General features: G+C 36.1%; 1 protein-coding gene across 3 annotated transcripts in view; it reads left to right on the forward strand.

Moving 5' to 3' along the window:
- The window catches only part of FipoQ (F-box/LRR-repeat protein FipoQ), a 201,714-nt gene that overhangs the window by 170,798 nt on the left and 17,627 nt on the right, over positions 1 to 13,289 (forward strand). For all 3 annotated transcript variants that reach the window (XM_067151622.2, XM_067151625.2, XM_067151623.2), the window contains one exon: positions 158 to 324. In XM_067151622.2, the coding sequence (XP_067007723.1) occupies positions 158 to 324 (167 nt within the window). The remainder of the gene's footprint in view (positions 1 to 157; positions 325 to 13,289) is intronic.

The following is a 13,289-nucleotide window of genomic DNA, read 5'->3' on the forward strand; positions in this document are numbered from 1 at the left end:
ATTTAGCAACACTGCCTCATAAAGCCCATTTTAATTCACCTGTGAAGTGATCTGAGCGGCTAACTTAACAGCTGATAAAATGATAAGTGCGTGAGATATTGAATTACTTCTTCCAAAGTATGTATGTATGCATGAATAAGAAACTCTGATGCTTTAGGTCTCAAGAGTGAACATGTAATGGCTGTGGAGTGGGAGAAGACCTCCATCTTGGAGCTCGACATCACTGCCACAGACTTGTCTACCGAGTGCCTCATTGACATGCTGACCCGCATACCTGGCCTCAGGTTCCTCTCTGCTGGACAACTCAATGGCTTCAATGACTCTGTGAGTAGCTCTTCTGTATCTAAAGTGAGTCAGTATGAACATATTGTCAGGTTTACAGCAAATGTTAAAAGATTCAGCCATTAATTAATCCAGTAATCTTGTACCAATTCTAAGTTATGGGCTGGAAGCAGCTACTTTGACTGTACCCTACAGGCTACTGAAATGAAGTTTCTCCATTCTTGTCTCCAAAAGACAAGGAGAGACAAAGTGAGGAATGAGAATATTGAGAAATAACCTGGAGTCTGCTGATTACAGTGGTATGAACATATGAGAAGGACCCCACGAGCACACTATGAGAGGATTATTGTTGGTAAGAGGCCCAAAGGAAGGCTTTATGATGGTTGGGAAAGAAAACATTTTCAAAGACCTTTCGAAATGTGATAACACCTGCACCCAGCTCGCTGGAGCGGAGAATTGATGATTGTGATGAATATTAAAATTCTCAAATTAAATCTGTGCTACAACTTTGTTTGCATGGATGTTTAAAATCACTTTGGAGCATAGAACTTGAGACCTATGCATGGGAATGGAATGAAGCTGTTTTGCTTGGTTGGTACCAGAAATAATAGATTTTGCTCTCACTTAGAGATAGATTTTAAGCTTTATTACTCAAATATACTGTACTTCCAATAGTGTGTTTGAAGAGAGTAATAACTTACTTATAAATTTCATTTTCACTCCTAATATTGAATTTTAGGAGAGCAATTCCTTGAAGTTTTACACCATCATAAGACACAAAATACAAAGTTTTATGTAGAATCATAATGGCCAGGGGATGATGTGTACCAAGTTTTGTTGAGAGCAATTCTGGAACATGCCCACATACTGTACATCCGTAATATCCGTTATATTTACATTCATTTTCACCCCCTCTCAACCTCCATACTGATTGCGGCTGAAGTATAACTTAACCATCCAGAGTGCCACAGATCAACTCTGTGACCTCGTAAAGAACCTATTAATATCAGTAAATATCAGTAAAAAATTGTTTATTTTTATATTTCACCATCTCCCCAAGGTGTGCTAGGGGTGTTATAGCCCAGCAGTATTTTTTTCAAATAGTAAGTCATACGTGTACCAATTTTATATGAGGGCTTTGCTGGATGAAAAATACATCCGTATTTTTGGTTATTTCGAACATTTTCCTTTCCACCCCTTCTAATATCCATGCCGATAGGGGCTGAACAACGACAACCGGAGTGTCATTATTCACCTCAGCGACCTCAAAAAGTATGGACTGTAAATGAATATTTGTGTTATCTATTATTTTTTATATTTCACCCGTCTTTCTGTGTTTTTTATAATTCACCCTCGCCCCTAGGGGTGCTAGGTGTATCTGACCCCCACAATAATGTTTCCTATATAATAAGTCATGTGTATACCAAGTTTGGTTGAGAGGTATGCTAGAGCATACACACATACGTCTTTAAACTCTGTCCCCATCAACGCAGTAATTAAAACTGAGAGGACTTTTCCTATTTATGAAACTCACAACCTGACTTTTAACCCTGTTTATCATCATACCATTGTCCACCGTCCATCTCACAACACTATCGAGGTCACCCTGCAGCCGCTCACAATCTTGTAACTTATTTATTACTCTGTACAATATTCCACCCTGACATGCCTATCATTCTCCGTCAATCGTTGCCCAACCTGTATTCGGTACAGAAATCCACCAAGTCTTTAAACAGTCGTCAAAGTGATGTAGGGCTGATATTTAATTTCAGGGCTGTTCGCCGAAGACTTCGCTTTGGAGACTGCAACATCTGATTGAGGACACGTCCATGATTTTCATTTGTGGACACAGTTACTGGCCTACCAGACCTTCCCTTGCGTTGACACAATACACTACCCGTATGACAAAATTTTTTAACAATAGATAGTGTAACTGTGTTGCTAGGTGCTGGCTTATTGAAGTGTTAACGATATTCTTCCACCACTAACTTTAAACTCGGCCCACCTTGATAACTGTTTCCGTACAAGCGAACATAATACTCCACTATAAACACTTTTTCCTCTGTCGTGAGACCCATTGTCACTTCCAATCACAGAACACAAGGTGTTTTACACAACTAACAATTCATCATGGCGATGTGACAACATGCAGACGCTCAGGAGTGCGCATGCGCGCACTACGCGAAAATGAGTACTGTATATTTTGGCGCATACCGTACATCCTCAGTTCATACGTCAAATCGTTTTGGGAGAATGATTATTTATTTTATAATCTGCCACTCATTTTAACCCCATATTGAAAAATTTGAATGTTTTAAACCATATCTTAATTAACATCTAGGACGTAAAAGCGACCAACCTGTAAAATTTTGATTTTGTATGTCGAACAATAATGGAGGAATGAATACTTTTTTTGAGGGGTAAATGTTTTAAAATATTTATTAACATCTAGGATATAGGAGACCACCCTTCATAAAAAAAGTTATGTTCATGCTTCAAACGGTTTTGGAAGAATGGATATTGTGTTTTTGAGAGTCAGCTACCATCTAAACCCCTTAGGGGAGAAATATTTTGAAGTATACAGTATTTTACATCTAGAACATAAAAGAAGTCCCTTCTCATAAAATTACAACTCTGTTCACCAAACAGTTTTGGAGGGATGAATAATTTAGTTTACGGAGCTAATCTCATTTCATATTTCATACCTAGGATTTAAAATATATGCCGCTATTTGGAATTTTGTCTTCGTTCGTTGAACTGTTTCAGAGGTAGGAATGAATATATTTGTTTTCAGATCTTAACCCCCATTTAACTCCCTGAGTGGTTAAATTTGTTTCAAACCTTCTGTTATTTAACACCTAGAGTATCATTTGACATTTTAACTTCGTAATTCAAATGGTTTCAATATAAACGTATATTTTTGTCATCATTCCTCATTCACCAGTCAAAACTCCTTAGGGGTGTATTGTTTTAAGTCCACTTCTTATGTGTATCCCTTAGGGGCGTATTGTTTTAAGTCCACTCTTTATGTGTATCCCCATTAAAAAAAATCAACTCCTTTTACACCCCCTTAAGTTGATTCTGCCCCCCGCCACCCCCCCACCTCCCAACAAAAATTTATGTTTCTTTATTTTTAAAGGAAATTCCAAATACCAATTTTCACATCCGTAACTTCCTTTGTTTTTGAGATATAAGTATCCTAATATAAAGACTTAAACTCATTTTTCATTTCTTTTGAAAAGAAAACATGTCTTCCAGTCAGTGACCGGGCCAGGGGTGGAATAAATGAAGACCCATCTTGCGGCGAGAATAGGAATTGTGCCGGCTGAAGAAGCCTGTCGCACTACTCTGGGGCAGTGATTAATGACTGACAGATGAAATGATAGTGGAGAGTGTTGCTGGAATGAAGGATGACAGGGAAACCCGGAGTACCTGGAGAAAAACCTCTCCCGCCTCCACTTTGTCCTGCACAAATCTCACATAGAGTGACTGCAGTTTGAACCACGGAATCCAGCAGTGAGAGGCCAATGCACTGCCGCCTGAGTCATGGAGGCTTCTTTTCAACTTATTTACCCACCCTTAATTGGATTTTCAGAAAACAAAATAATACGTGTTTAATAAAAAAAAGAGAAGATTCTGAATACAAATGTTCATGTATGTAACATCTTCAGTTTTTGAGATATAAGTATCCTCATAAAAATTATTTACCCCCCTTTTCAGTCCTTTTTACACCCCCCTTACGTGGATTTTACGAAAACAATATGTGTTTCTTTATTTTTAAAGGAAATTCCTTATACCAATTTTCACCTCTTTAATATCTTCACATTTTTAGATACCAGTATCCTAAAAAAAATAATTCTATTTCAGTCCTTTTACCCCCTCTTAAGTGATTTTCCAAAAACAAAGAAGTATGTAAGTTACCTATTGCTTTATTTCTAAGAGAGATTAAAAATACCAGTTTTCATGTCTGTAACATGTTACATTTTTGAGATATACTGTAGATATATTCATTTTAAAAATTCACCCCCTTTGTCAGTCCTGTTCACCCTCCCCTCACCCCCACCACCCCCAAGTAGGTTTTCCAAAAACAAAAAGATACATGTTTCTTTATTTTTAAAGGAGATTCCAAATACCGTACCACTTTTCAAGACTGTAATATCTTCAGTTTTTAAGATATAAGTATCCTCAAGAAAGGTATTCAACCCCTTTCTCACCTTTCTTCACCCCCTTAAAAGGATTTTCTGAAGACAAATATGTGTTTCCTTATTTCTGAAGGAGATTCCAATAACAAATTTATGTCTGTAACATCTTCAGTATCTGATGTATAAGTATCCCCGTAAAAAGAATTCAACTCTTTCTTCTCTTCTCTTCTCTTCTCTTCTCTTCTCTTCTCTTCTCTTCTCTTCTCTTCTCTTCTCTTCTCTTCTCTTCACCCACCCCACCTCCTTAGGTGGATTTTCCAAAAACAAAAAACAAGTACATGTTTCTTTATTCTTAAACAAGATTCCAAATACAAATTTTCATGTCTGTAACATGTTCAGTTTTAGAGATATATGTACCTACATAAAAAGATTTCAACTCCGGGTTTCCAAAAACTAACAAATACGTATTACTTTTATTTTTAAGAGTTAAAAGTAAAATTTCACGTCTGTAAAGCGTTCATATTTTTATATATACTGTATACTGTATATGCTCATTTTAAAAATTTACCCCCTTTAACACTTCCCCTTAAGTGGATTTTCAGAAAACAAATTATGCATATTCCTTTATTTTTATAGGAGATTCCAAATACCAGTTTTCACTAAAGGTGCACAAATGGTACTTCAGGCTTGCCTGCCCCAAGCTGCTCTGCAACATGCAAAGCAGCTTAGCTTGAGCGTCTGCGAAGCAAGAGTGCACGCGTACTGAGTGCGCTAGTCATAGCAAACCAAAACCTGGGTTTTGCTAAGCCTGATAGGTTGCCTGGGACCCGTTACGACTGCCGGGCTTGACAAGAGTGGACGTGTAGTTTGCTATCGATGCGACGTGAATGTCCCGTTATATGTTAGTGTAGCTACGTATTGCGTCGAGTGCAGCTCCGTTGTAGTTAGAGGTGCAACCAGCAGGAAAATGAACAAATCAACCGTAAAGGAAATCGAAGAAAAATGAAAAAGTGGTGAATTTATTCTAGCAATAAAACAGGGCTCAAGTCTAGTGTGGAAAAAATTTCCATGTGTTTATGAACAGGTATCAAATAAGCCAGTTACTCGCAATGCAATTTTTGCAAAAAGCTACTCAGCACCCATTCAGGGACCTCCAGTATGTTGCGACATCTCAGCAAATTTGACCCAAATTTTCCACAGTCTAAAAATATTTTGAAAGAGGACAAGTGCGTGGAAATGTGCTCTAAGGACTTGAGACCATTTACAACTATTGAGGGTGAAGCATTTTTAAATTTAGGGCAAACGCTGATAGAAATTGGCAAAGAGTATGGCTCGGTGGATATTAAAAATGTTATACCCTCTCGAGTCACAGTTTCTAGGAAGGTATAAAATTTCGCGGACAAAGTGCACAGTAAAACGCTTCCCGATATAGTGCATGCTATTCAATCTGGTATCTGTGCGAGTACCACTGACCTGTGGACAGAAAACTACAAGGGTGTGCACTGTATGTCTGCCACAATGCACTGTATAAATGCAGATTGGTCTCTCAATAACTATGTATTAATGTGTTCGGCCTTCCCTGACTGTTCAGAAACTGGTGAAAATATTCGCAGCGAACTGGAAGATTGCTTGAAAGGACATGGCGTTTCTCATGAAGATATTTGCAAAATTTCATTTGTAACAAACCAGGGAAGCAATATTGTTAAGGCCCTCAGCATATACAAGCATCTTCCATGCATGGCTCATATTATTAGTACTGTCTTGAAGCATGTTCTGAGTGAACCCTTTTTGAAAGAAAGTGTTCCTAATGTGCTAGCTGTTATCCATTCAGTGAAATCTCTGGTTTCGTACTTCAAGAGAAGAGGTCTATGCGTGAGGTTACAATCATCTTTGAAACCGTATGTTTCCACTCGGTAGAACAGTTATTTTGACATGCTGCAATCCGTTCACTCCCAGGTAGATGCTGTGAGAACTATTTTAGAGAAGGAGGGTGCCTCTGATAAAATGCTTGGTTATGATCAGGACATTACTGCCTACTTATAACATTTCTTAAGCCGTTTAAGGAAGCCACAATTGATCTTGAGGGTGATGAGGAGCCGACCTTGCATCTGGTCGTTCCGTGGTTTTATGCTTTAAAAGCCCATTGTACTCTGCAGGATGACGATGAACAGGAAATATTTCATTTCTTTTAAATTTTAATGCAAGTCTCCTGATATTTAAATGTAAAAATGTTTAATTTTCAATACTTGAAGCCTTTGAAACAAACCGGTGGTGTCTTCCAGGAGGAGAAAACGGAAGCCACTATGTTACATAAAACTGCAACATTTTTGGTGCCTAAATATCGCACATTAAAGAAACAGCCTGTTTTTGAGGCAGCTCGACAAATGTGTGCTTATTTCTTCATTATTAGGCTATTCTTATTATTATGTGTTATACCTATGTAAATTAATATTCAAACATTAGCATAATATATCAATAACTTGGGCAGCTACACAATTAGAATAGACAAGAAGTCCCATCTTCTTCAAATGAAGAAAATTCAGTGCAACGTAGAAAAGCGAAATTTGAGGATTGGGCAGAAAATTTGCCAATGATACATGATGAGGTCAGTAGGTACTTGCAAGAAGGGTTTAATAGTGACGAAAATATACTGCGGTGGTGGAAAAGTAATTCGCACAGCGCAAAAAGTGCTTTACATACTCGCTACGAGTGCCTCCAGCCAGAGGGTCTTCAGCTGCTCGGAAAATTTAATCAGCGAAAAACGTTCCTGGCTTGATGCGCAAAGACATAATCATCTCATAGTAATACACAAACAATAATGTGTCCATGCATTAAATATTGGTATGCAGTATGCACAGTATGAGGCAACCACAAACTAAGAGAGCAAGTGGTAAAATTGCACTTCTTTTTTTTTTCTTGTTTTTTGTTTTGTGGGGAAGGGGTTCCTAAATTATTAAATGTATTTCAAAAAATTACCCATAAAATTAATCGTTTTAAAGATATTTATGACCTGTACCTGCATTATGTATATCTTTGCTTCCAATTTTGTCGAATAATAAATAATACATTTTATTTATGGTCATATTTGCATCAAATGTCGTTATGTTTATTTAACTATTCAGATATTTTGTTCATAGAACCTACTTTTTATTGAGTAACTATTTTTGACACAGAGAATACTTATTTGTTAATTAGTTACATAAGACGTCTGAATTACGAAATAAATTTAAACATAACTTTGTAATGATTAACATAATACTAAATAACCATATAAAATAATATAAATAATATATAAATTCTGGCATATAACAGCCTCTTTCATGTCTGCATTCACGCGAGTCTCATATCATTACAATGAACGAGCAAACATCGATTAACATAGGAGGAAGAAGAAAGCAAGCAAGCAAGCTAACCTGTAGCCTGCCCAGGTTGGGCTGAGCTTGACCTGGCCAGGAGTGCAGCAGCCTGCTTGTATTGTTGTTTACGTGCGGCTAGCTTGCTTGCCTGCTCTCCAAGCAAGCATGGGCAAGTTAAATGCGGAGTTTGTACACCTCTAGTTTTCACCTCTGTAACATGTTCAGTTTTTGAGATATACTGTAGATATCCTCATTTTTAAAATTCGCCCCCTTTGTCACTCCTGTTCACCACCCCTTAAGTAGATTTTCCAAAAACAAAAAATAAGTGTTTCTTTATTTTTAATTTTCATGGCTGTAACATCTTCAGTTTTTGAGATATAAGTATCCTCATAAAAAGTATTCTACCCCTTTTTCACCTTTTTTCATTCGAACTCTCCCCCTCTTAACAGGATCATCACAAAGCAAAAAATAAATGTATTTATTTTTAAAGGAGATTCCAAATACCAATGTTCACATCTTTTAACGGTTCAGTTTTTGAGATATAGATACACATTTTAAGCATTCACCCCCCTTTTCACCCCCTTAGCAAAGGAATGTCCAAAAATCCTCCCTTAGTGAGCAACTACATTGTAATATGAATGTATCCCCAAAATTTCATTTCTTTATGTCCAGTAGTTTTGGCTCGGCGATGATGAATCAGTCAGTCAGTCAGGTCAAGTTATTTTATATAAATATAGATTATGAGCCTCTGTGGCTTAGGCAGCAGCACGCCGGCCTCTTACCACTGGGTACCGTGGTTCAAATCCCGCCACTCCATGTGAGATTTGTGGTGGACAAAATGGAGGCGGGATGGGTTTTCCTCCAGGTACTCCAGTTTTTCCTGTCATCTTTCATTCCAGCGACACTCTCCAATATAATTTCATTTCATCTGTCAGTCATTAATCAATGCCCCAGAGGAGTGCGACAGGCTTCGGCAACCAGTACAATTCCTATTCTCGCCGCAAGATGGGGGCTTCATTCATTCCATCCCTGGCCCGGTCACTGACTGGAAGACGGGGTTTTCAATCATCCCGTTCCCAATCCAGTCAGATGACTGGAAACAGGCTGAGGATTTTCATTTTCATTTCCATTATATTATATTATATTATATTATATTATATTATATTATATTATATTATATTATATTATATTATATTATATTATATTATATTATATTATATTATATTATATTATATTATATTATCTTATATTATATTATATGATATTATATTATATTCGGCATAGGGATGTGGCGACCCCATTGCCCAGTGGAAAACCACTGCAATCAGCTATCCAAGTATTGGCGGGAAAGCCATAACATTTGCGGGGTATGGAGGAAATGCCTACTCCCAGTCCTGAACAACTAGGATGAAATAAGGCAGAAAGCCTTCTTCACAATTTCATAAAATCATCCTTTATCTCTCATCTTCACGTTTGTAAATAACGTTTAGAATTGAAACTCGAGGTTGGCTCAATGCTGTAAAATAACAGCCAGAGAACATCTTGAGGCAAACACATTTTACAATCTCATTTTTCATCATATCGTATATTTCATTTATCACCTCTTCAGATCACATCTGGAATTGCAAACCCTGACCACAGAAGTCTCTGGTAAGACCCCGACTAGAGTATGGTTCCAGTGTATGGGACCCTCACCAGGATTACGTGATTAAAGAACTGGAAAAAATCCAAAGAAAAGCAGCTCAATTTGTACTGAGTGATTTCCGACAAAAGAGTAGCGTTACAAAAATGTTGCAAAGTTTGGGCTGGGAAGAACTGGGAGAAAGAAGACGAGCTGCTCGACTAAGTGGTATGTTCTGAGCTGTCAGCGGAGAGATGACGTGGAGTAGATGAATAAGTTTGAGTGGTGTCTTTAAAAGTAGTATAGATCACAATGTGAAGATAAAGTTGGAATTCAAGGGGACAATTAGGGGCAAATATTCATTTATAGGAAGGGGAGTTAGTGATTGGAATTTTTTTTTTTTTTTTTTGCAAGTTGCCTTATGTCGCACCGACACAGATAGGTCTTATGGCGACGATGGGACAGGGAAGGGCTAGGAGTGGGAAGGAAGCGGCTGTGGCCTTAATTAAGGTACAGCCCCAGCATTTGCCTGGTGTGAAAATGGGAAACCATTTTCAGGGCTGCCGACAGTGGGGTTCGAACCTACTATCTCCCGAATACTGGATACTGGGCGCACTTAAGCGACTGCAGCTATCGAGCTCGGTAGGGGGGGATTGGAATAAATTACCAAGGGAGATATTCAGTAAATTTCCAATTTCTTTGAAATAATTTAAGAAAAGGCTAGAAAAACAACAGATAGGGAATCTGCCACCTGGGTGACTGCTCTAAATGCAGATCAGTGTTGATTGATTGATTGATTGATTGATTGATTGATTGATTGATTGATTGATTGATTGATTGATTGATTGATTGATTGATTGATTGATTGATTGATTGATTGATTGATTGATTGATTGATTGATTGATTGATTGATTGATTGATTGATTGATTGATTGATTGATTGATTGATTGATTGATTGATTGATTGATTGATTGATTGATTGATTGATTGATTGATTGATTGATTGATTGATTGATTGATTGATTGATTGATTGATTGATTGATTGATTGATTGATTGATTGATTGATTGATTGATTGATTGATTGATTGATTGATTGATTGATTGATTGATTGATTGATTGATTGATTGATTGATTGATTGATTGATTGATTGATTGATTGATTGATTGATTGATTGATTGATTGATTGATTGATTGATTGATTGATTGATTGATTGATTGATTGATTGATTGATTGATTGATTGATTGATTGATTGATTGATTGATTGATTGATTGATTGATTGATTGATTGATTGATTGATTGATTGATTGATTGATTGATTGATTGATTGATTGATTGATTGATTGATTGATTGATTGATTGATTGATTGATTGATTGATTGATTGATTGATTGATTGATTGATTGATTGATTGATTGATTCAATATGGGAAGTGTTCTATTGAAAGAATCCACCAGTTTGGACAGCTATATAATCTTTCAAACAAACACACCATTCGGATACGGTAGGGTGTCAGATAGAGGATTGTGGCGAGTCAGGGCGCCCAGAGATATAATGATCAATCATGCAGATTAATCAAACTAACAATGTACTTAAGTTCGATAAACCAGAAAAGATTTCATATTTGGCAGCACTAAATATCAATTCATTGATGAAGGTTGGTAAGTTGAAACATCTAATAAATATTTTGAATCAACAAACACTTTTGATCACAGCTCTTCAAGAATTACATAATACTGATCAGAACCCAATTGAATCAGGAGGATATCGTCTTTATAAAGGACCACCAGGTGAAAGAGTTATAAAGAATGTTCCTCAATTTGGAGTTGGTTTATTGGTACACAATAGAATTCTAGATTCCATTATTGATTGTTCCTCAAAGTCATTAAGAGTAGCATTATTAACAATCAAAGTGGAAAACAAGATCTATACATTGATAAATGTTCATGCTCCAACAAATGAAAAGAACAGAACTGACAAAGAGGGAACAGACAAATTTTGAGATGAACTTGACCAATTAGTAAAGAATATACCTGATACTAACATTAAAATTCTTCTTGTTGATTTTAATGCAAAGATTGGATGTGAGAGAAAATTTTGTGTTGTAGTGGGACAATGGCCAGCACATAAATTAACGAACAAGAATGGCGAATGTTTAAGTGAATTTTGTATTAATTATGGACTAATTTTAGAAACAACAAGTTTTATAAGAAAACCACATAAATTAATTACTTGGAAAAGTCCAAATGTTAAATTGGGTGAATCCCAGATAGATCATGTGGCCATGGATTATAAATTTCATAAAGAAATGTATAATGTTAAGGTTCTGCGTGGTGTCGATGTTAATTCAGACCATTACATCTCCAAGATGAAATTTAAATTAATTCCTAAAAGGAAAATTAAACCACATAACATTAATAGGAAAAGATTGTATGATCCTAGTTCAGTCATTAATAATCGAACATACTTTGAGAAATCCACAACACTGTTAACAAACTAAAAGCCATAGTAGAGGAAGTTGCTCCCATTAAAAAATGAAAAAAACATGCTTGTTGGAATGAAGAGTGTGATACAGCAATACTATGCCAGCATAAGGTCTGGTTGAATGATCAACAACAAAAAGCAGAAAGCTCTAGAGAAGAACTAATCAATGCTAGATGATTAACGGCTAAAGAAATCAGGAGAGCTTTCAATCAAAATAAAATAAAGGACTATTATAGGACATTAAAATAATACCAAAAAATTATAAATAATAATATAAATAAAACAAGAGACTATTATAGGACATTTAAGCAATACCAAAAAAATTATACTCCCACTTCTCTTCTGATGAAAGATAAGGTGGCCCATAATGGTTATGACAATGCAATAATTTTGGCTGAATACTTCTAAACATTACTTAATAGCAATGAACCTGAAAATTATTTTGAATTTTATCTATTTCCTAGAATAAAACACCTTTGGAGAAGGTCATACCACCAGTTTACAATGAAGTGCATCTATTGATTCACTGAAAAATTTTAAAGCAGCAGAAGAAAATCAACTAGTAGTAGAACTCTAGAAGAATGTGAATATACAGACTATTCAGAATCTACATAAACATCTCATTGACATTTGGAATACAGAAACTTTGCCTGAAGAATGGAATGTTGCAATTATACACCCAATCCATAAAAATAAAAATAAAAGTGATATATCAGATCCTAGTAACTATCAGGGAATTTCTTTGCTAGATATCACCTATAAAATTTTCCCTAAGATCTTCTATTCCTGAATCCATGACCAGCTTGATAGTGAATTGGGTGAATATCAGGGTGGTTTTTGTCCAGGACAAAGTTGTCCAGATCAAATTATCAGTCTCAAATGAATCATAAAACAATGCATTCAGAGCAAAAATTTAGTGATCACTTTTGTTGATTTTCAAAAGGCTTATGATACTATCCATCGTGAATCATTACTACATATCCTTACTGAATTTGTTCTACATCAGAAACTTGTTAACCTTATTGCGATCACTCTAAAAAAACACAAAGTCTAAAGTTAGGTTCAGAAATGAAACAAAAAGAATAGGTAAACAGTTGATTAGGAATCTGCTACATGGGTAAATATAGTTCAGTGAGAAATGAAATGAAATACAAAGTTTCCAAAGTTTATTAATATTACCAGCAACAGTTTTTCAGAGGTACTGTTTAACACCACAGGACTCATATGTGAGAAGGAAATTAGACTTGACTGCAGGAGAGCAAGAATGCTCATGTTAATGAGCAAAAATCTTTAGCATATAATTTTTTAAATTGTGTCAATTACTTTTAACTTGTACTTTGTAGACATGTTACTCTAATATGAAGGTGGTGATTGTTGTTTTAAGAAGAAGTACAACTG

This window comes from Anabrus simplex, chromosome 7 (assembly GCF_040414725.1).
Source record: "Anabrus simplex isolate iqAnaSimp1 chromosome 7, ASM4041472v1, whole genome shotgun sequence".
In the NCBI taxonomy this organism is placed as follows: domain Eukaryota; kingdom Metazoa; phylum Arthropoda; class Insecta; order Orthoptera; family Tettigoniidae; genus Anabrus; species Anabrus simplex.